Here is a 23400-nt window from a genome sequence, read left to right as displayed (position 1 = left end):
CAGAAATGAGCAAATCCTGGAACGTAGGTAATTCAGAACTGAGTATATCCTGGGACTAATGTAATCCACAACTGAGCATATCCTGGGACTAATGTAATCCAGAATTGAGCATATCCTGGGACTCACCTAATCCAGAATTGAGCATATCCTAGGACTAAAGTAATCCAGAACTAAGCATAACTGGGGACTAATGTAATCCAGAACTGAGTATATCCTTGGAATAATGTAATCCAGAACTGATCATATCCTGGGACTAAAGTAATCCAGAACTGAACATATCCTGGGACTAAAGTAATCCAGAACTGAACATATCCTGGGACTAATGTAATCCAGAAATGAGCATAACCTGGGATTTATGTAATCAAAAACTGAGCACATCCTGGGACTCATGTAATCCAGAACTGAGCATATCCTGAGACTAATGTAATCCAGAAATGAACATATCATAGGACTAATGTAATCCAGAACTGAGCATATCCTGGGACTAATGTAATCCAGAACTGAGCATATCCTGGGACCAATGTAGTCCAGAACTGAGCATACCCTGGGACTAATGTAATTCAGAACTGAACATATCCTGGGACTCCTGTAATCCAGAACTGAGTATTTCCTAGGACTCATGTGATTCAGAACCAAAGATATCTTAGTAACATAGTAACATAGTTAGCAAAGCCGAAAAAAGACCTTTGTCCATCCAGTTCAGCCTATATTCCGTCAGAGTAAATCTCCAGATCTACGTCCTTCTAAAGAACCTAATAACTGAAAGATATAATATTGTTATGCTCCAGGAGGACATCCAGGCCTCTCTTGAACTCCTTGACTGAGTCCGCCATCACCACCTCCTTAGGCAAGGATTTCCAGATTCTCACTGCCCTAACAGTAAAAAATCCTCTTCTATGTTGGTGGAAAAACCTTCTCTCCTCTAGACACACAGAATGCCCCCTTGTTACCTTCACCTTCCTTGGTATAAACAGATCCTCGGAGAGATATTTGTATTGTCCCCTTATATACTTATACATGGTTATTACACCGCCCCTCAGTCATCTTTTTTTTAGACTAAATAATCCTAATTTTGCTAACCTCTCTGGGTATTGTAGTTCTCCCATCCCCTTTATCAATGTTTCTGCCCTCCTTTGTACTCGCTCTAGTTCCATTATATCCTTCCTGAGCACTGGTGTCCAAAACTGTACACAGAACTCCATGTGCGGTCTAACCAGGGATTTGTACAGAGGCAGTATAATGCTCTCATCCTGTGTATTCAGACCTCTTTTAATGCACCCCATGATCCTGTTTGCCTTGGCAGCCGCTGCCTGGTACTGGCTGCTCCAGGTAAGTTTATCATTAACTAGGATCCTCAAGTCCTTCTCCATGTCAGATTTACCCAGTTGTTTTCCGTTCCGTGTGTAATAGTGATATTGATTCCTTCATCCCATGAGTATAACCTTATATTTATCATTGTTAAACCGCATCTGCCACCTTTTGGCCCAAGTTTCCAACTTATCCAGATCCATCTGTAGTAGAATACTATCTTCTTTTGTATTGACTGCTCTACATACTTTTGTATAGTCTGCAAATATCAATATTTTACTGTGTAAACCTTCTACCAGATCGTTAATAAATATGTTGAATAGGTCCCAACACCGACCCCTGCGGTACCCCACTGGTCACAACAACCCAGTTAGAGAATATACCATTTATAACCTCCCTCTGCTTACTATCACTAAGCCAGTTACTTATCCATTTACACACATTTTCCCCCAGACCCAGCATTCTCATTTTGTGTACCAACCTCTTGTGTGGCACGGTATCAAATGAAAAATCAAGATATTCCACGTCCAATGACTCACCGTGGTTCAGCCTATAGCTTACTTCTTCATAAAAACTGATTAGACTGGTTTGACAGGAGCGATTCCTCATAAACCCATGCTGATATGGAGTTAAACAGTTATTCTCATTGAGATAATCCAGAATAACATCCCTCAGAAACCCTTCAAATATTTTACCCACAGTAGAGGTTAGACTTACTGGCCTATAATTTCCAGGTTCGCTTTTAGAGCCCTTTTTGAATATTGGTACCACATTTGCTATGCGCCAGTCCTGTGAAACAGACCTCGTGGCTATAGAGTCCCTAAATATAAGAAATAGTGGTTTATCTATTACATTACTTAGTTCTCTTAGTACTCGTGGGTGTATGCCATCCGGACCAGGAGATTTATCTATTTTAATCTTATTTAGCCGGTTTCGCTCCTCTTCTTGGGTTAGATTGGTGACCCTTAATATAGGGTTTTCTTTGTCTCTCGGCATTTCACCTAGCATTTCATTTTCCACCGTGAATACCGTAGAGAAGGTGTTTAACATATTATATCTTGGGAGTCTCATAATTCAGAACCAAGCATCTGTCGAGTCTTATGTAAATCAGAAGCATATCCTGAGAGTCTCATAATTCAGAACCAAAGACTCATGTACTTCAATACCAATGTTTGCAGTCCACTACACGTTACCACATACTTCTTACCCTCTAATTCGTCTAAGTCTTTGGGCTTGGTCCAGCGTGACTCCTTAGTCTGGGAGTTGTAGTAATAGGGCTTTCCTGTATCCGATTTATATTCTTTCCAACAACACCGTGAGAGAAGAAGCTGCAGAAGAAAATGCAATACATCATCTGCTGGTTATTATACAGTTCGCACTTATCTACTGGTAATTTTGAACTATGAAATAAACACAATCACAAAATCAAGATAAAGTAACTTTTTAAAGTAGAAATAGTAGTAGATAGTAAATGTACTTAACTCATTGTAGATAAAGAAGTATTACAACATCTTTATCAGTGGTTTTCATGGGACTGCAGGTAAAGTCTTCTCTTTATTTCAAGTAGAAACAGACTGGTCACAAAGCATTATAATTCAGAGGGATAGTGGGTTATGTTATGTCCACAAAGAATGGACACGGCAGCAGGTGCAGATGACCAGCTGATGATATATCAAAGATCAATAGAGCACCTTTGTTGGGAAGGTCTCTAAGGTATAACATGTCTCAAGGATCTCAGCCTCCTTCGTCAAGTAGCAGAAACAAACATATAAGTACAACAGACTGTTTGGTTATAAATATACAAAAAATGGCCACCAGTCCCGACCACAGCACAATTATAATACATAGAAATAATAAAAATAGCTAATATGGGTCTGCTTTGGAGGTGGAACTGGGCCCCCTTACATCTGGGGATCACTATGTGTCACTCACAAACTAAGTGCAACACAAAGGGATAAGGGGAAGTGAACTCAACACTAGGGAAGGGGGGAGTGGAGACCCCTAGGCAGATCTAACGTCACCCTGTCTGCCCTAAGCGTCCCTATAGAGGTTCTGCCCCTATCGCCGAGCCAGATACCTAACCCCTGCCTGATAATGGCGATAAGCCCTGCATAGAGAAGGACAATCCCAACTACTACTAAAGACAGATGGGATACACAAACAAGGGGAACACTGAGTAGACTCAGAGAGAAACACAGAAATCCTGAAAACACCAAAGAGGTGTTTTTTTTTTCGTGTCCTTCATGTTCTTGGGGATCAAGAATTTATTTTGTGTGAGACAACTCATTTTAATTTGGGTACTAAGAGTCTTGGGATAACAACATTATTGAAGCGCTAATACAATTCCCTAGAGATACAAGCCAATGAGAAATCCAGATTCTACTTCAATTCACAAAGCAGCATATTAGATGCCTGTTTATTTTTATATTATTTCCTTCACACACCATGAAATTGTCATCAATTCTACACGTAATTACATAAATATGATGCTTTCATTATTTCCACGTAAAATCTAAAGTTGCCCAGTTAAAGAATTACTCCTAAAGAGTAAAAGTTATCACGTATGAACAGGATAGGTGGTAAATAGCTAATTAGAGGGGGTCTTTACCACGCCACCGCTCTATTCACCATCCATGGGACTGCTGGAGGGAGCCACATCCTGTACTCGGCTTCCTTGTTTATGTCATAAATTATTCTGCCCAAAGAGTCCACACCATTATAATCAACATCCTTCATGCCGCAAAATATTGCCTGAGCGCATGCAGAGCAGTGTAGGGTCTTGATAGAAAGTCTGAGCCTGTACGCGGAGTAGAATCAGGTCTCATAGACTTTCTATTGAGCCCGTACACAGCTCTGCGTATGTAACATAGTAACATAGTAACATAGTTAGTAAGGCCGAAAAAAGACATTTGTCCATCCAGTTCAGCCTATATTCCATCATAATAAATACCCAGATCTACGTCCTTCTACAGAACCTAATAATTGTATGATACAATATTGTTCTGCTCCAGGAAGACATCCAGGCCTCTCTTGAACCCCTCGACTGAGTTCGCCATCACCACCTCCTCAGGCAAGCAATTCCAGATTCTCACTGCCCTAACAGTAAAGAATCCTCTTCTATGTTGGTGGAAAAACCTTCTCTCCTCCAGACGCAAAGAATGCCCCCTTGTGCCCGTCACCTTCCTTGGTATAAACAGATCCTCAGCGAGATATTTGTATTGTCCCCTTATATACTTATACATGGTTATTAGATCGCCCCTCAGTCGTCTTTTTTCTAGACTAAATAATCCTAATTTCGCTAATCTATCTGGGTATTGTAGTTCTCCCATCCCCTTTATTAATTTTGTTGCCCTCCTTTGTACTCTCTCTAGTTCCATTATATCCTTCCTGAGCACCGGTGCCCAAAACTGGACACAGTACTCCATGTGCGGTCTAACTAGGGATTTGTACAGAGGCAGTATAATGCTCTCATCATGTGTATCCAGACCTCTTTTAATGCACCCCATGATCCTGTTTGCCTTGGCAGCTGCTGCCTGGCACTGGCTGCTCCAGGTAAGTTTATCATTAACTAGGATCCCCAAGTCCTTCTCCCTGTCAGATTTACCCAGTGGTTTCCCGTTCAGTGTGTAATGGTGATATTGATTCCCTCTTCCCATGTGTATAACCTTACATTTATCATTGTTAAACCTCATCTGCCACCTTTCAGCCCAAGTTTCCAACTTATCCAGATCCATCTGTAGCAGAATACTATCTTCTCTTGTATTAACTGCTTTACATAGTTTTGTATCATCTGCAAATATCGATATTTTACTGTGTAAACCTTCTACCAGATCATTAATGAATATGTTGAAGAGAACAGGTCCCAATACTGACCCCTGCGGTACCCCACTGGTCACAGCGACCCAGTTAGAGACTATACCATTTATAACCACCCTCTGCTTTCTATCACTAAGCCAGTTACTAACCCATTTACACACATTTTCCCCCAGACCAAGCATTCTCATTTTGTGTACCAACCTCTTGTGCGGCACGGTATCAAACGCTTTGGAAAAATCGAGATATACCACGTCCAATGACTCACCGTGGTCCAGTCTATAGCTTACCTCTTCATAAAAACTGATTAGATTGGTTTGACAGGAGCGATTTCTCATAAACCCATGCTGATATGGAGTTAAACAGTTATTCTCATTGAGATAATCCAGAATAACATCCCTCAGAAACCCTTCAAATATTTTACCAACAATAGAGGTTAGACTTACTGGCCTATAATTTCCAGGTTCACTTTTAGAGCCCTTTTTGAATATTGGCACCACATTTGCTATGCGCCAGTCCTGCGGAACAGACCCTGTCGCTATAGAGTCACTAAAAATAAGAAATAATGGTTTATCTATTACATTACTTAGTTCTCTTAGTACTCGTGGGTGTATGCCATCCGGACCCGGAGATTTATCTATCTATCTTTCTATCTATCTATGTGCTCAGTTATTCTGCTTTGTGGAGCACCACAATGTAGAAAAGCTTTTTTTACTAATCGGTGGGGGTCTCAGGACCAAAGCACCCATTTATCTGCTAGACATTAGGTCGTACCTATCATTTAAAAAACAGAAAAAAAAATGAAATATGTATGGGTCCATGACCTATTTACCATGTACTAAATTTGTTACCTCTGTTTTAGATTTTAGCTCATCTGGCTTCTCCCAGGTGGACTGCTTGGTTTCAGTGTTGAAATAGTAGGTACGCCCATCTGGAGCTTTGTGCTCAGTCCATAGAGATTTCTGTTTTAAAAAAATAAATAAATGGACAATGCACAATTTTCAGTTTCAGTCTATGTTAATTTACAAGTTTTGTCCAGTTTTTATAACTTAATAAGAAGAAAGTAATTTTTCTGGATTTAAAATATATATACTGTATATATATAACCATCTGGCTAACCCTGTAATGAATCCACTCCAGAATCCATGTAACCCTTATTTCCCTGTTTAGCTCCACTTTAGCCTCATATAGCCAGTCTTTTGTTCTGTTATTGCTTACATTGTGAACCCTCCCTTTGTGCCTTCTCTGTCAGACCAATATCTGTCCCACACCTGTCTCACTGCCACCCTCAGAATGCCCATTCCAACTACAAAGCACCATCCTGAGACTCTTATCCAGTCTCAAGATGGATAAACTGTTGGCCAGTTTCTCTTTCCTAATACTCTTAATATGCACTTAAGCAGCTGTCATTCTGTGTTGTGCTGTCTGTATACTCTCTTTTATTTCCTCCCCTGGCCAGCAGCTGTAGTATGTTTAGACCATGTTCCTGTCATACACAGCCATCACACAGTGCATAGCAGGGGCACATTTATAAGATTATCTCAAGACAGGAACATTTTTAACACATCCAATTGTGGAACTATTCTAAGATCTATTAACAGCTTCACGACACAGACAATTTCCGTTGGCGCATTTTCGTTTTTTCTCCTCTCCCTCTTACTAGGGCCATTCATTTTTTTATTTTTCTGTCCACATAAAAATTTGGAAGCTTGTTTTTTTACAGAATGAATTGCCCTTTTTGAATTACACCATTCATTTTACCACATAGTGTGCTTGAAAATGGGGAAAAAAATTGCCAAGTGGGAAGAGATTGTGAAAAAATAGGGATTTTTGCGTACTCACCGTAAAATCCTTTTCTCCGAGCCAATCATTGGGGGACACAGGACCATGGGTGTTATGCTGCTGCCACTAGGAGAACACTAAATAATACAGAAAGAATAGCTCCTCCCCTGCAGTATACACCCTCCTGCTGGCTCCAAGTGAACCAGTTCGGTAACAAAGCAGTAGGAGCTTAACATTTAACCAGGATGAACTATGTCAAAACCAAGGCAACACAGAAAACCAAATCCGTTAGGCTAACAGGGTGGCTGCTGTGTCCCCCAATGATTGGCTCGGAGAAAAGGATTTTACGGTGAGTACACAAAAATCCCTATTTCTCCTACGCCTCATTGGGGGACACAGGACCATGGGACGTCCTAGAGTAGTCCCTGGGTGGGGAACAATCATCTGTAATTGCTCCTTGTACCCACAGGTTACAGATGCGGCACAGCCGCCTGCAAAATTCATCTGCCGACGGTCGCATCTACCGAGGTCTGAGAATGAATATGGCAATGTTTTGAAAACGTATGGAGACTGGACCAGGTCGCAGCTCTGTAAACTTGTGCTGCCGAAGCTTGGTGTCGGATGGCCCAAGACGCACCCCCTGACCGAGTGGAATGAGCCTTAATCCCTGCTGGTACAGAATGACCTCAGACTTGGTAGGACTCCTGAATAGCTGAACGAATCCATTTTGCTATTGTCACCTTGGAAGTGGGAAACCCCTTCCTTGGCCCTTCCGGGAGCACAAACAGGGCATCCAACCTGCAGAAGGATGCCGTCCGCGAGACGTATCTCTTGAGAGCTCTCACTAAATCCAGTGTGTGAAGGGCCTTCTCGATGCGATATACTGGTGCCGGACAGAGAGACGGTAAGACAATCTTCCAATTGACATGAAAGGATGAGACAACTTTTGGCAAAAAGGACGGGGATGTTCTCTGTTGTGAATTCCGCTCTTGGGCTCCCTCCGGTGGTTGTAAGTGGCACTTTTGTGAGTTCTGCTCTTGGGCTCCCTCCGGTGGTTTTAAGTGGAATGGCTGCTCCTTGGATTTAGCTGTCAGCAGCTGCTTCCACTGATTGTCTTTTCTGCTCGGCTATATAGCCTGGCTCTTTCCTTCAGCTTGTGCCACTTGTCAATGGTTCCTGGTTGGATTCGCATCTCTTTGGATTTCCCTGTTATCCTGACCAGTTCAGCAAAGCTAAGTCCATGCTTGCTCTTTTCTGTCCACAGGTTGTGGACTTATCCGTTCTGTGCTTTCTATGTTTGTCCAGCTTGTCAGTATGAATTAATTCTGTGATGCTGGAAGCTCTGGGAAGCAGATTTACCCTCCACACCTTTAGTCAGGTGTGGAGATTTTTGTAAACTCTGTGTGGATTTTTTGTAGTGTTTTATACTGACCGCACAGTATTCCATCCTGTCCTATCTATCTAGCTAGACTGGCCTCCTATGCTCATCCTAGTTTCATTCTGTGTATGTCTTTTCCCTCTCCACTCACAGTCATTCCTTGTGGGGGGCTATCTATCCTTTGGGGATTTTCTCTTGAGGCAAGATAGTTTTCCTGTTTCTATCTTTAGGGGTAGTTAGTTCTCAGGCTGTGACGAGGTGCCTAGGGAGTGTTAGGAGCATCCCACGGCTACTTCTAGTGTTGTGTTGAGCTTAGGGACTGCGGTCAGTACAGATACCACTTCCTTCAGAGCTCGTTCCATGTTGCTCCTAAACCACCAGATCATAACAGTTCTCAAAACCACCCTATCCTGATGCAAATTCAGGAACGGAATTTGACAAGACAAAGCCGCCAGCTCTGAGACTCATCTAATGGACGTGACCGCAACCAGGAAGGCAACCTTCCTTGAAAGAAACGACAGGGAAACCTCCTGTAGAGGTTCAAAAGGAGCTTCTTGGAAGACTCTAAGGACCAGATTAAGGTCCCATGGTTCCAACGGCATCTTATAGGGCGGCACCCTATGGGAGACTCCCTGAATGAACATCTTCACTTGTAATCTGTAAGCAATCCTGCGTTGGAACAGAATGGACAGGGCTGAAATCTGCCCCTTGAGAGAACTAAGGGCGAGACCTAAGTCCAAACCCGTTTGTAAAAATTTGAGGATGGAAGGAATGGAAAATTCAAGAGGAGAACGTCCCCGGTCATTGCACCAGGAAAAGAAGGTTTTCCAAGTGCGATGGGAACGTCCCCGGTCGTTGCACCAGGAAAAGAAAGTTTTCCAAGTGCGATGATAAATGTGCATTGACGTAGGCTTTCTAGCGTTGATCATGGTAGAGATGACTACCGGAGAAACCTGCCTGGGTTAGAACCCAGGACTCAACGGCCATGCCGTCAAACACAGGGCCTCGGAGTTCTGGTGGTAAATGGAGCCCTGTGAAAAGAGGTCTGCGCGATTCGGTAATCGCCAGGGAACATCAGTGACTAGTTGAACTAGTTCCGCATACCACGCCCGGCGTGGCCAATCTGGCGCAATAAGGACTACCAGTACTCCCTCCGCTCTAATCTTCTTGATGACTCTCGGCAGAAAGGGGAGCAGGGGAAATATGTACGGAATCCGAAAATGATGCCACGGGAGTACGAGTGCATCTGCCCCAATTGCTGCTGGATCGTGGCACCGAGCTATGAAGTCGGGAACCTTGGAGTTTAGCCGTGAAGCCATCAGATCCAAGTCGGGGAGCCCGAACGACAACGGATCTGGTGGAAGATCTCCGGATGGAAAGATCACTCCCCGGAGTTGAAGCCTTGACGACTGAGGGAATCTGCCTCCCAATTGTCCACTCCCGGATGTGAACCGCAGAAATCATTGAGCGGTTTTCCTCGGCCCAAAGGAGAAAGTAGCCTACCTCGTTCAAGGCTGCCATGCTGCGGGTTCCCCCTTGTTGGTTGATGTATGCCACTGCAGTGGCATTGTCGGACTGAAACCTGATGGGACGATCCGCCAGGAAGGGATGGAATTGGAGAAGAGCTAACCTGATTGCCTGAATTTCTAAGATGTTGATCGGAAGGCGTGATTCCTGAAGTGACCAGCGGCCCTGAGCAGTGTGATGTAAGAGCACCGCTCCCCAGCCTAGAAGACTGGCATCTGTTGTCACAACTAGCCAATGTTCTGGAAGAAAAGACTTCCCTTGATTCAGGGAAGACTTTAGTATCCACCACCTGAGAAACTGTCTGACTCGAAAGGGGAAGGAAGAAACGACGGTCGAGGGAGAACGGGTTCCTGTGCCAAACAGCCAGGAGGGCATGCTGTAAGGGACGGAGGTGTAATTGGGCAAATGGAAATGCCTCCAAGGCTGCTACCATCCTGCTGAGGACTCTGATACTGAAGCGCAGAGAGTAAGTGCGAGGTTTAGAGAGCTTCTGAGCTTCGCGCTGTAAGGCTGAGATCTTTACCGAGGGAAGAAGCACCAACCCCTGGGACGAGTCCAGTATCATTCCTAGAAAGGAAATTCGCTGAGCCAATACTGGGGAAGATTTTTTGAAGTTTATCTTCCAACCCAGGTGAGAAAAAGAAGCTATTGTGATGTTCACAGCCTCCTTGCAGGCGCGGAAAGAGGGGCCTTTGATGAGGATTACGTCTAGATACGGTAGCACCACCACTCCTCGGTGTGGAGTATGGCCACAGCAGAAGCTATGACCTTTGTGAATACCATGGGGTCGAGGGCGAGGCTGAAGGGCAGAGCAATGAATTGGAAGTGTTGTTCCTGCACTGCGAAGCGAAGAAACCTTTAGTGAGAAGGTAAAATTAGGAATGTGGCGGTACGCGTCCTGGATATCTATAGACGCCAGGAATTCGCCTTTTCCCATGGAGGCGATGACAGAACGAAGTGATTCCATCCGCAACCGTCGCACCCTGACAAACGTGATCAGCAGTTTTAGGTCCAGTATGGGCCATACTGTTCCGTCCTTCTTTGGAACCATGAAGAGGTTTGAATAAAAACCTTGAAACCGTTCGCTTTGACGGACCAGAATAATAACTCCGTCATTTCTCAGAGAGCTTATAGTTTGCAAGAACTCTGATGCTTTTGCCCTCGGAGGACGAGATAAGAAGTCTATCTTGTATCCAGAGAACACCATACTTTGAGGGTGTCGCCCGGATACCACAGGGAGTCATTGTTTGGAAGATCTGCTCCACGTTGTGCCCAGTCTGGAACCGGGAGATGTGGAAGTAGAGGACCAGTTTGAGATGTAACGAAAAAAATCGGGACCGAGCCTGTGGTTGTGGAAGAAATTTACTCTTCCCTCCAGTAGTGTCGGAAATCAATTGGTCGAGCTTTTCACCAAAAAAGGCAACCACTCTGGTATGGTAGAGAAGTCAGTGACTTTTTGGAAGCAGAATCCGCACGCCGGTCCCTGAGCCATAAGGACCTCCGGATGATGGCGTTTGCTGCTTCTTGAGAAGCGCAGTTAGCGGCATCCAGGGACGCGGTCACTACAAAATCTCCAACTCTGAATATCTGAGTAGCGAGGTCTGCTATCTCGGGGAGAAGATTGGTATCCAGCACCGCTTAAGCCAAGACCTCAGCCCAGTGGGTCATAGCCTTAGCCACCCACATAGCGGCAAAAGATGGGAAGAGTGCGGCTGCTGAGGCTTCAAAGGCTGAACGCGCCACATTGTCGATCTGACGATCGGTTGGGTTTTTAATAGAGGCGCCCTCCGAGGAGGATAAAACAGATTTAGTAGCCAGGCGCGATCGGGGGAGACTGCGACCAATCTATTCTTGGATCCTGGGCAAAGGAATATTTTGACTCCATGGGCTTCTGCCCTGTGAATCATTTATCTGGATGGATCTTGTGAGATTCAACGATTTCCTAAATTCGGAATGAGTGGCGAACACTCTGTGAGCTCGCTTGGTCCTCCTAAAGGACACGGCATGATCCGTTTTAGATAAAGGTTCCTCCTCAAGTTTCAAGGCCTTATTCACTGACTCAATCATGAGAGTCGAGAGTCTCCTGATCGTGATGGAAATCCTGATCTAGGGACGTATCAGAATCGTCCTCTGAAACAGGTTTTCTACTAGCCCCAAATGGAAGGGGAGCGAGAAATGGAGCTCTCAGAACCAGAATCCTGGTGATGGTCTGAGGATATGGCATGAGTCCTGTTCCTGGAAGGGCGAGAGCTCCTTGGCAAGGTACGACCCCTGGAGTACAAGGGGTTCTGAACATCGGAAGCGTCGTCTGAAATAGTGCCCTGGATAGAGGAAGCGTCTCAGAACGATTCTAACGCTTTTGCCAGGGATGCCATAGACCGGGCAAGGGAGGTAGCCCACTCAGGGGGACTAGGCTCACTGGGTTCGGTATCAGTAACAGGTGGTTCCTGATCAGTCATCGGTTCACAAGCTGTGCATAATGCAGTATTGTGACCCCGGGGTAATGACACCTTACGAGCCTTTTGTGAGGTTTTGATTGAGGCATAGCATAGCCTTGAAGAGAGCGCTTACTAACAGGGGAAGGGTTAAGCCATGTTTCTGCAGCTTACCCAAGTCCTGTGTCTTGAGTCCCCAGGGGAGGTCCGCGGTTTATGCACAGAGAACGCTAGTCCTGAAGGCTGTGATTCAAAAGGCTGGAGCAGCGCTGCTGCATCAGCCCTGTGGGTGTACCAAAATGGCCGCCGAGATCAGGAAGTAAGAGCGCTTCTCAGGGAACGAGAAGCGCCAGAATAGTGGGCGGCGGTAACTGCCGGTGGGCTTGGCCAAAACTCCGGCCTGTATGAAGGGGAAAAGCCGGTGGCTAAATTTTAAACCCGCGGTTGCGACCTGCAGCACCGCGACCGCTATTAGCGCCATTCTTAAGCCACACTCCTTTATTGAATTGCCGCACTGCGGACCACCCACGGACCCGGGCTTTAAGGTGCGGACCTTCCATACACCGGGAACCAGGACCCCCCAGCACCTCGGCCCCCGCAGTGTACTCACGGTATATGCGGTGGGTCGGTGCTCAATCCACCGTCGCCATAGTCAGGGAGGGGGTGGAGAGCTTCTGCCACCTTGCATCATCCGCTATATCAGTGGTGATGCAGAGGGGGGCTGCACGGACGCCATACATATTTATGTCCGGCTATGCACCTGGCTACAGGAGAGGTAGATGGAGGGCTACTCCATGTGGTCGCCTGCTATGGAGAGGGGAGATCGGAACGCGAAGGAACGGTCGCCCGTAAGGTGAGCTCAGGGCTGGCATCCAACGATGCAAGAAAGGATTCGGGAGGGATGCTCCACGTACTTGCCTGTTGATGATTCGGGGGAGATCGGAACCTAGAAAGGATCCGTCGCCCCCATTCGCTCCGTTAAGGAAAAAATAGAATAAAAAGTAAAAAACTAAAATAAAAACGGTGGGGTCTGAAAGCAGACCCAAGTGCCTCCTACAGACACTAAGCAAGAACTGGTTCACTTGGAGCCAGCAGGAGGGTGTATACTGCAGGGGAGGAGCTATTCTTTCTTTGTTACTTAGTGTCCTCCTAGTGGCAGCAGCATAACACCCATGATCCTGTGTCCCCCAATGAGGCGTAGGAGAAAACGCAATTCTGAGATTGTTTTTTGGGAATTATACCGTATTTTTCGGACTACAAGACGCACTTTTTCCCCCCCAAAAAAGGGGGGAAAATGGGAGGTGCGTCTAATAGTCGCAATGCAGGCCTACCATGGCGGCAGAGGTGCGGTGGCAGAGGTGCAGCAGCAGAGGTGCGGCGGCAGAGGTGTGGCGGCAGAGGAGGCGCAGTAAGCGGGGTCCCTTTCTCCGGTGAGGTGATGCAGCAGCCCGGTATACAGCAGAGCCGGGTGAATCCTGTTGTTATCGGTGGTGGCGGCCATTTTCCTGAGGCCGCGCATGCGCAGATGGAGCGCTCTGCTTCCCGGGGCTTCAGGAAAATGGCCGCCGCGATCTCCATCTGCGCATGCGCGGCCTCCCGCGGCCATTTTCCTGAAGCCCCGGGAAGCAGAGCGCTTCATCTGCACACGCGCGGCCTCAGGAAGATGGCCGCGCCCACCAATAACAACAGGATTCACCCGGCTCTGCTGCTTACCGGGCTGCTGCATCACCATACTGGGGAAAGGGACCCCGCTTACTGCGCCTCCTCTGCCGCTGCACCTCTGCCGCTGCACCTCTGCCACCGCACCTCTGCCACCGCACCTCTGCCGCCACGGTAAACCTGCATTGCCTGCACGGTAAGCCTGGGACCCCTCTCACGCCATACCTCTCACTGCACCTCCTGATCCCAGCACCTCCTGATCCCAACACCTCCTGATCCCAGCACCTCCTGATCCCAGCACCTCCTGATCCCAGCACCTCCTGATGCCATCACCTCCTGATCCCAGCACTTCCTGATCCCAGCACCTCCTCATCCCAGCACCTCCTGATCCCAGCACCTCCTGATCCCAGCACCTCCTGATCCCAGCACCTCCTGATCCCATCACCTCCTGATGCCAGCACCTCCTGATCCCAGCACCTCCTGATCCCAGCACCTCCTGATCCCAGCACCTCCTGATCCCAGCACCTCCTGATCCCAGCACCTCCTGATCCCAGCACCTCCTCATCCCAGCACCTCCTGATCCCAGCACCTCCTGATCCCAGCACCTTCTCATCCCAGCACCTCCTCATCCCAGCATCACCCCACCTCTGCCGACACCTTGCCTCCTGTGACCCTGCTCTGCCACCGCCAGTACTCAGGTAAGATACTGTAAATTCGGACAATAAGACGGACCCCCATCTTATAAAAAATCTTTTTTTCTGCAATTTTCACCCCAAATTTGGGGTGCGTCTTATGGTCCAGTGCGTCTTATAGTCCGAAAAATACGGTAATATGTCCATTTTTTTGATTATTCTAGTGGTGTAAAAAGAGAATTTTTTTTTTAATTTTTGGGGGTTGTGTCGATATTTTCTAAGACCCGTAAGGTTTTATTTCTCGGGCGATGGAGTTGTATGACAGCTTATTTTTTGTGGGGTGAGACAACGTTTTTACTGCTAGCATTTTGGAATAGATATGATGTTTTGATCCCTTATTACAGCAGTTTTTGTGGTATTACAACAAACAAAAAAAGTAATTTTACCGCCGGATCATGTTAGATGCCACTGTCACTGTTTGACAGAGGCATTTAACAAGTTTACAATCGCGGACAGAGCTCCATTTCACCCACGATTGTTAAAATCAGGTCCTGGCTGTAAGACACAGCCATCACCTGATTCCGACTTGCGCCATACAGTGGAGGATGTGAAGGGGTTCATTAAAGAATTTTTACATCAGTTTTTAGGTATAAAATTCTATGGCGTAAAGTAACTTTTTAGTGCTTGAAACTTGTGAACCCATCAGAATATTTCATACTTCTGCATAAATTTGAACTAAAACTTCATCAGATTTTGGCACAAATTGTAAAAATAAATAAAGAGATCCAAATCAAACGTGTCAAAATATTACACTTTGTAATTTTAATTTTTTTTATTGAGGAAAATATGTGGACTTTTAATGTCAGTATCTGTTGTCATTCCACTTGTGGAGCAATAACTGCATCTAAACATTTTTGTACTTATTGATAAGTCCTGCACTTCGGCTTGTAGAAATTTTAGCCCATTACTAATTACAAAACAGCTTCACTTCTCTCATGTTGCTGGGTTTTCTTCCGTAAATTGCTCGCTTCAGGTATTTCCCCAACATGCCTACAGGATTAAGGTAAGGACTTTAACTTGGCCATTCTAAAACTTTGTAGGAAAAAAATCCAGCTCACCGTGAATGGTATCCTGAGGGTGTTCGGCGCTTTGAGACATAGTGTCAAGGCATAAGAAAACGAGAAAGTAAAAAGACCGTGAATACGGTATTATCATGATTATGATAACAGGTTTGCAGTTACCTGAAATGCGTTGATGCCGCATGTGATGTAACTTATATTGCCAACTTTGTACGTCCTCTTTCAGTACTTCATGTGAATAAAGTATGAGTGTGACTTTTCTACTTTGTGGCATTCCAAAATGTTACCTTTATTCTTCTTTAAAGGGAATCTGTAGATAAGCCCCTGATGCCGGTGGCCTTAGCTTATAGGCGAATTTTGGGGTGACAGATTCCCTTTAATAATTCTTTTTTAGAACGCCTTATGTGCTTGGGTCATTGTCTTGCTGCATGACCTAACATCTCATGAGATTCAGCTCATGGACAGGTGTCCTGACATTTTCCATTTAAATTTGCTGGTATAATTTAGAATTTGTTGTTCCATCAATGATGGGAAGCTGTCCTAGCCCAGATGAAGCAAAACAAGCCCAAAACATGATACTACAACCATTTTTAACAGTTGGTATTAAGTTTTTATACTTAATGCAATCTTTTTCTTTCTCTGAACATAACGCTTCCCACTTAAAGGGAAAAGCTTTATTTTTATCTCATCCATCAATTCTAATAGCCTAATGGCTTATCCAAATGATCTTTAGAAAACTGCAGACAGCAATTTTCTTTTTGAAAGGCAGTGGCTTTCTCCTTGCAATTCTTGAACATTAAATTGGTTGTCTAGTCTAAAATGAAAAGCCTGCAGTCACTCTGTGTGACTGCAGACTTCTGAATCCCTGCAGAACACGCACTGTGCGCTGCGAGGATTCACCAGTTTCTGAGCTGTGAAAGGGATTGATGTATGCAATATGAATGCTTCCTGGCAGAAGCCGTCTAGTGGGCGCAGCCTCGCTTATTTCACTTCTATGGAGTAAGGCCATTCCCACTAGATGGCTTCTACCAGGAGTATGCATACCGTATCCATCACCGCCGTTCCCAACTCAGAAACTGGTGAATTCCGCACTTGGAGGAATTCAAGTCTGCTGTCAGAGTGTCTGCAGACTTTTCATTTTAGACCGGACAACCCCTTTAACATTTGCAAATTTGAGAGAGGCCTTTAGTTACTTAGAACTTACCTTGGGGTCCCTTATGACTGTGCAGACTATTTTACATGTTGTTCTTGTAGTGATCTTTGTTGACCGACTACTCCTGGGGACTTTAAAAATGGTTTTGAATTTCCTCCATTTGCATTAAATCATTCTGCCTTTTGATTGCTGAAGTCCAAACTCTTTAGAGATGGTTTGCAACCTTTTCCAGCTTGAATAGCATAATAATTCTTCTTCTGAGGTCCTCAGAAATCTCTTTTGTTCATACCACGATATACTTCCACAAAGCCTTTGATAGATGTCAGTTAACCCCTTCATGACATGCAATTTTCCATTTTTTTCCTACCCTTTTTCCAAAAGCCATAGCTTTTTTTATTTTTCCGTCAATATAGCCAAATGAGGGCTTATTATTTGCGGGACAAGTTGTACTTTTGAATTACACTATTTTTTCTACCAGATAGCATATTGGGAAACAGGAAAAAAATTTCCAAGTGCAATGAAATTGTAAAAAAAGTGCAATGAAATTGTAAAAAAAAGTGCATTTCCATCATTTTTTTATTATTATTGTTTAATATGTTCTCTATATGGTAAAACTGACCTGACAATATGATTATCCAGGTAATTATGGGTAAATAGATACCAAACATGTATAGTTTTGTTTTATTTCAGTGCTGAAAAATAAATTCCGAAATTTGTAAAAAAAATGTTGCTTTTGTCGCCATTTTCTGAGACCCATAACGTTTTCATTTTTTGGGATTTGAGGTTGTGTTAGGGCTTATTTTTTGTGCCCTGAGCTGACATTTAACTGATACCATTTTGGGATAGATAAGAGGTTTTGATCACCTCTGATCGCATTTTATTACAATGCTGCGGCGGCCCAAAAAACGTAATTTTGGCGCTTTGACCGGAGGATCATAAAAACAGGAATGAGGGTCGCCAGAAGACCCCTAGCTGTCATGAATACCCATCTGCACCCTGCGACCACATCACAAGTGTGCCGATGGGAGCATGGAGCCAGAGCGCATTAAATGTCACTGTCAGATTGACAGAAGGATTTAACAGGTTAAAAGCCCTGTGCGGAGCTCCACTCCACCCGCGGTTGTTAGAGGCACATAATGGCTGATTAACTCAGCCATTATGTGTAGGGAAAGATGAGGGCTTGCTATGTAAGCCCAAACCAAAGGCAGGGACACGACATGTGAAATATATGTGTCATATGTCGTGAAGGGGGTTAAATAAAACAGGCCATTGACTCATACCTGATTGATTGTCATCCTATTACTCAAATTATCTGCTAATCCTTAAAGTCCACATACTTTTGCCACTTACAGCTTTGGATTCTGGATAATTTTCCTAGTAAGAAAATGTCAAAGACTAATATTTGTGACACATTTGTTTTATTTGTTTTCTTTTTTTCCTTTTAGAAGTTGTGTGAAAATGTAATGCAGTTTTAGGTCAAATTTATGCGGAAATATGAGAATAATGAAGTATTCCAAAACTTTCAAGCACCACTGACAACCAAACAAACAAGTGTATTACATGATAGATTAGGCTGAATTTGTGGGGATTTTTGATGTTCACTTTTCAGTTAATGTTTTATTTTCAAAATTCAGTTAACACTAGCAATCAGATATTTCTTATATATTTCCCCTTGGCTTCTCTAAAAGAATCAAAAATGCTTGTGAAAATAAAAAACAAACAAACATAAAATTATGGTAATTGTGGCTTTACAAGCCAAAAAGAAAGCCACAAAAATGTGTGACGAAAGCCCATAAATAAGGCTGGACAATGCCTTTAATGTTTATGCCTCTTACAACGTGTTGTGATTTTTTTATTGATCAATTTTTAGGTATGAAGTAATAAAACCACATATTTCATATTATACCCAGATTTCACAAAGTATTGCACATGTTTAATGTAATGTCTAAATAAATCCTTATTCACCATAAACATATATAACATTCTATTGCTTACAATAAATAATAAAAAAATATAGTGTAATGATGTAAAAAGGGCCTTATAGCATAGGTGTTAAAAAAAGACTGGAAGAAAGGGATTGCATTGATTCACCGAGTACATATGACTGCAGAATGCATGGGAACTTATCTGTAGTGGCTATTGAAGAACATTGTGAAGAAAAGTGAATATTGAGGCAGAGAACCTTTCTTGGAATGTCCTGAGAGGTTGCGCTCTCTTCCAAAGCTGTTTTCTGCGTCTGTAAATACATAATGCAGAAAACATTGTTATAAACAGTGCATCGTGTCTTCCTCTTTAGAACATACATTTATACACTCCATGTGTCTAGTTACATAAAATTTAGTTCTGAACTTTTATTACAAGTAATTACCGCAAATATAATTAAATATAACAATAACATGAGGTTTTGAATCTACTCAAAAAGGACAGAAACAAAATCACAAAGTTCTCAAGGCAGGTCCTTCAGATTTCTCAATACAACCTTCATACAATATTAAATAGATCTCTTTGACGAGATGAGACTGGTGTACTTTCTTGGAAAATTTACATCAGAATGCCTATATATCGTATTTCTCAGATTATAAAACACACTTTTTTCCCCAAAATATGGGGGTAAAATCTCCTTTTTTGTGTACTCACAGTAAAATCTTTTTCTCTGAGCCAATCATTGGGGGACACAGGACCATGGGTGTTATGCTGCTTGCCACTAGGAGGACAATAAGTTAACACATAAAGAATTAACTCCTCCTCTACAGTATACACCCCTTGACTGGCCAGAAATGACCCAGTTCGGTAGTAAAGCAGTAGGAGTATAAGAAAACCAAGACAAGTAAACTACCGTATTTTCCAGCGTATAAGACGACTGGGCATATAAGACGACCCCCCAACTTTTCCAGTTAAAATATAAAATCTTCTTAAAAGTCGGGGGTGGTCTTATACGCTGTATGTCGTCTTATAGGGCCGGTGATTAATGTGCCTTTTTGGGGGGGGGGAGTGGTCCCGATGACGGAGGGGGTGTCTCACAGGACAGTGTGAGTGCAGTATGCCCCATTACCTCACATTGTAGCTGCAGCCAGCGTCAGCGTGGGGTGCTGGGGAGCGGCGGCGGCTGCTCCTCTTTGTGCCGCGTGGGTGCTGTGGGGCGGCGGTTCCTCTTCGTACAGCGTCGGAGCTCTGTGCTGTGGGGCGGCAGCGGCAGCGTATCTTCCCGCAGTCAGTCGGGACAAGATCTGAATCTGAGCATGCGCCGCCCCCAGCGGCCATTTTCCTGGAGGCCACCGCATCGCAGCAATGGAGCTGCCGGCGCCTCCGGGCTTTCAGGAGATGCCGGAGGAGCCCCGACTGACTCTGCGGGAAGATACGCCGCCGCTGCCGCCCCACAGCACAGAGCCCCCACGCTGTACGAAGAGGAATCGCCGCTCCACAGCACCCACGCGGCACAAAGAGGAGCAGCCGCCGCCGCTCCCCAGCACCCCACGCTGACGCTGGCTGCAGCTACAATGTGAGGTAATGGGGCATACTGCACTCACACTTTCCTGTGAGACGCCCCCTCCGTCATCAGGACCACTCCCCCCCACCCACCATATACACCCGGCGTACAAGACGATACCCGGCGTATAAGACGACCCCCGACTTTTAAGAAGATTTTCAGGGGTTAAAAAGTCGTCTTATACGCCGGAAAATACGGTATGTCAAAAACTGAGGAACAAACAACAACAAGCCAATAGGCTAACAGGGTGGTTGCTGTGTCCCCCAATGATTGGCTCGGAGAAAAAGATTTTACGGTGATTACACAAAAATCTCCTTTTCTCCTACGCCTCATTGGGGGACACAGGACCATGGGACGTCCTAAAGCAGTCCCTGTTTGGGAAGCAATTGCACTGCTAAAACCCCATGTACCACTGGCTTACTGAGGTACCGCTGTCTGCAGAATGCGCCTGCTAAGGGCAGCATCTGCCGAAGCCTGTGTATGAACGTGATAGTGCTTCATAATGGTATGCAGACTGGACCAAGTCGCAGCTTTGCAATGCTGTTGTGCTGACGCCTGGTGCCGTATGGCCCAAGAGGCACCGACCGACCAAGTCGAATGCGCTTTAATCCCTGCTGGGACAGGGGTGTTCCTGAAGCGGTAGGATTCCTGGATAGTGGAGCGAATCCACCTTGCTAGAGTGGCCTTTGAGGCGGCTAGACCTTTCCTATGTCCCTCCGGAAGCACAAAACAGACATCCGACTTACGGAAGGAAGCCGTCCGAGATATGTACCACTGAAGAGCCCTAACTACATCAAGAGTAAGGAGAGCTTTCTCGATACGATGGTTTGGTGCCGGACAGAATGACAGCAAGACAATCTCCTCATTTAGGTGAAAAGAGGAGATGACTTTAGGTAGGAAAGAGGGAGAAGTCCTCAAAACTGCCTTGTCTGGGTGAAAAATAAAAAAAGGGGGGCGGCAAGAGAGAGCCGCCAACTCAGAGACTCGCCTGATTGACGTAATCGCCACTAGAAAGACCACCTTTCATGAAAGGAAGGTGAGAGAGATGTCCTGCAATGGTTAGAAAGGGGCCTCCTGAAAAACTCCAAGAACCAAGTTAAGATCCCAAGAAGCCAATGGCATTCTATAGGGAGGGACCACCCGGGAGACTCCTTGGCTGAACGTCTTAACTGGCAGTCTGGAAGCGATCTTTCGTTGGAATAGAACTGACAATGCGGACACTTGTCCCTTGAGCGAGCCTAGGGCAAGGCCTGACTCTAAACCTGATTGGAGGAACTCCAGAATGGACGGAATGGAAAACACCAGAGGAAAAAGTCCATGCGCATTGCACCATGAAAAGAAGATGCGCCAGGTGCGATGATAAATGCAGATGGATACGGGTTTCCTAGCACGAATCATGGTAGAAGAAACCCCTGGAGAGAATCCGGCTTGGGCTAAAATCCAGGATTCAACAGCCATGCCATCAAAGACAGGGCCCCGGAGTTCTGGTGGCAAATTGGGCCCTGTGAGAGAATATCCATGCGATCTGGAAGCCGCCAGGGGACGTCGGCGACCATTTGGACGAGTTCCGCATACCATGCTCGGCGCAGCTAGTTCGGCGCGACAAGGATTACCGGTCTCCCCTCTGCCCTGATCTTCTTGATGACCCTCGGGAGCAGAGGAAGAGGAGGATATATGTACGGCAGCTGGAACCGATGCCATGACAGAACCAGAGCATCTGCTCCGATGGCGCAAGGATGGCGGGATCGAGCAATGAACTGGGGACCTGGTTGTTTAGCCTTGAGGCCATGAGATCCACATCCAGCGTCCCCCAGTGAAGACAAATCTGCTAGAAGACTTCCGGATGGAGGGACCACTCGCCCGAGGCAAGACCTTGGCGACTGAGGAAGTCCGCTTCCCAATTCTCCACACCCGGTATGTGGATCGCTGAGATGAGCGAATGATTGGTCTCGGATTGGATTCTGATGGGATGGCCTGCGAGAAGGTGGTGAAAATTGCGTAAGGCAAGTGTGATCACTCGAATCTCCAAGATATTGATTGGGAGACGCGACTCTCACGTGGACCAACGACCCTGTGCCGTGTGGTGATTGAAAACTGTGCCCCAGCCCAAAAGGCTGGCATCGGTGGTCACCACTAACCAGCGCACAGGGAGAAAAGACTTCCCTTGGTTCAGGGAGGACTGTAGCGTCCACCACCTTAGGGTTTTCCTGACCTGTGGGGATAAGCGAAAACGACGGTTGAGGGAAAACTGACTCCTGTCCCAGGCTAACAGCAGCGCCTGTTGCAGGGGATGGAGATGGAACTGCGCAAACGGAACAGCTTCCATTGCCGCAACCATTTTCCCGAGGATGCGCATCGTGAAGCGAATGGAGTGAGGGGGACTGGGCGGGAGAGCTTGCACGCTCCCTGTTGTAAGGACAAGACCTTCTCTGGAGGGAGATTGACTAACCCACGGGAAGAGTTCAAAATCATACCCAGGAAGCAGATTTGCTGAGCCGGCACCGGAGATGATTTCTCAAAGTTGATTTTCCAACCCAGGCAAGAAAGAGAATCCACGGTGATACTTACAGACTCCACGCAGGCAGAATGGGACGGACCCTTGATCAATAGGTCATCCAGATACGGAAGAACTACCACTCCCCGAGCGTGAAGAATGGCCATGACAGCTGCCATGACCTTCGTGAAGACTCTGGGGGCAGTGGCGAGTCCGAAGGGCAAGGCCACAAGCTGGAAGTGTTCGTCCTGGACTGCGAAGCGCAGGAACTGCTGATGAGAGGGAAAAATTGGGATGTGGAGATAAGCATCCTTGATGTCTATGGATGCAAGGAACTTTCCTATTTCCAAGGACGTGACAACGGAACGGAGCGAGTCCATCCTGAAGTGTCAAACCCGCACGAACTTGTTTAGCAGTTTGAGGTCCAGTATGGGCCGTAGAGTCCCGTCCTTCTTTGGGACCACGAATAGGTTCGAGTAAAACCCCCTGAACCTCAAGGTACCAGAACGATGACACCATCCCTTCGAAGCGCCTGTGTGGCCTGAAGAAGATGTGACGCTCTTGATTTGGGGGGAGAGGATTGGAAGAAGCGTGGGGGGGAATGGAAGAAAACTCGATTTTGTATCCGGAGGACAAGAGCTCTCTGACCCACT

General features: G+C 45.7%; 1 protein-coding gene across 3 annotated transcripts in view; it reads right to left on the bottom strand.

The window, feature by feature from the left end:
* The window catches only part of PRPF40B (pre-mRNA processing factor 40 homolog B), a 176905-nt gene that overhangs the window by 80554 nt on the left and 72951 nt on the right, over positions 1–23400 (bottom strand). For all 3 annotated transcript variants that reach the window (XM_069758313.1, XM_069758314.1, XM_069758315.1), the window contains exons 7-9: positions 18949–19002; positions 5973–6083; positions 2516–2636 (exon numbers count right to left, since the gene is read on the bottom strand). In XM_069758313.1, coding sequence (XP_069614414.1) covers positions 2516–2636; positions 5973–6083; positions 18949–19002 — 286 coding nt within the window. The remainder of the gene's footprint in view (positions 1–2515; positions 2637–5972; positions 6084–18948; positions 19003–23400) is intronic.

Source organism: Ranitomeya imitator, chromosome 3 (genome assembly GCF_032444005.1).
Source record: "Ranitomeya imitator isolate aRanImi1 chromosome 3, aRanImi1.pri, whole genome shotgun sequence".
NCBI lineage: Eukaryota > Metazoa > Chordata > Amphibia > Anura > Dendrobatidae > Ranitomeya > Ranitomeya imitator.
This window is presented reverse-complemented; position numbering and strand designations above follow the sequence as displayed.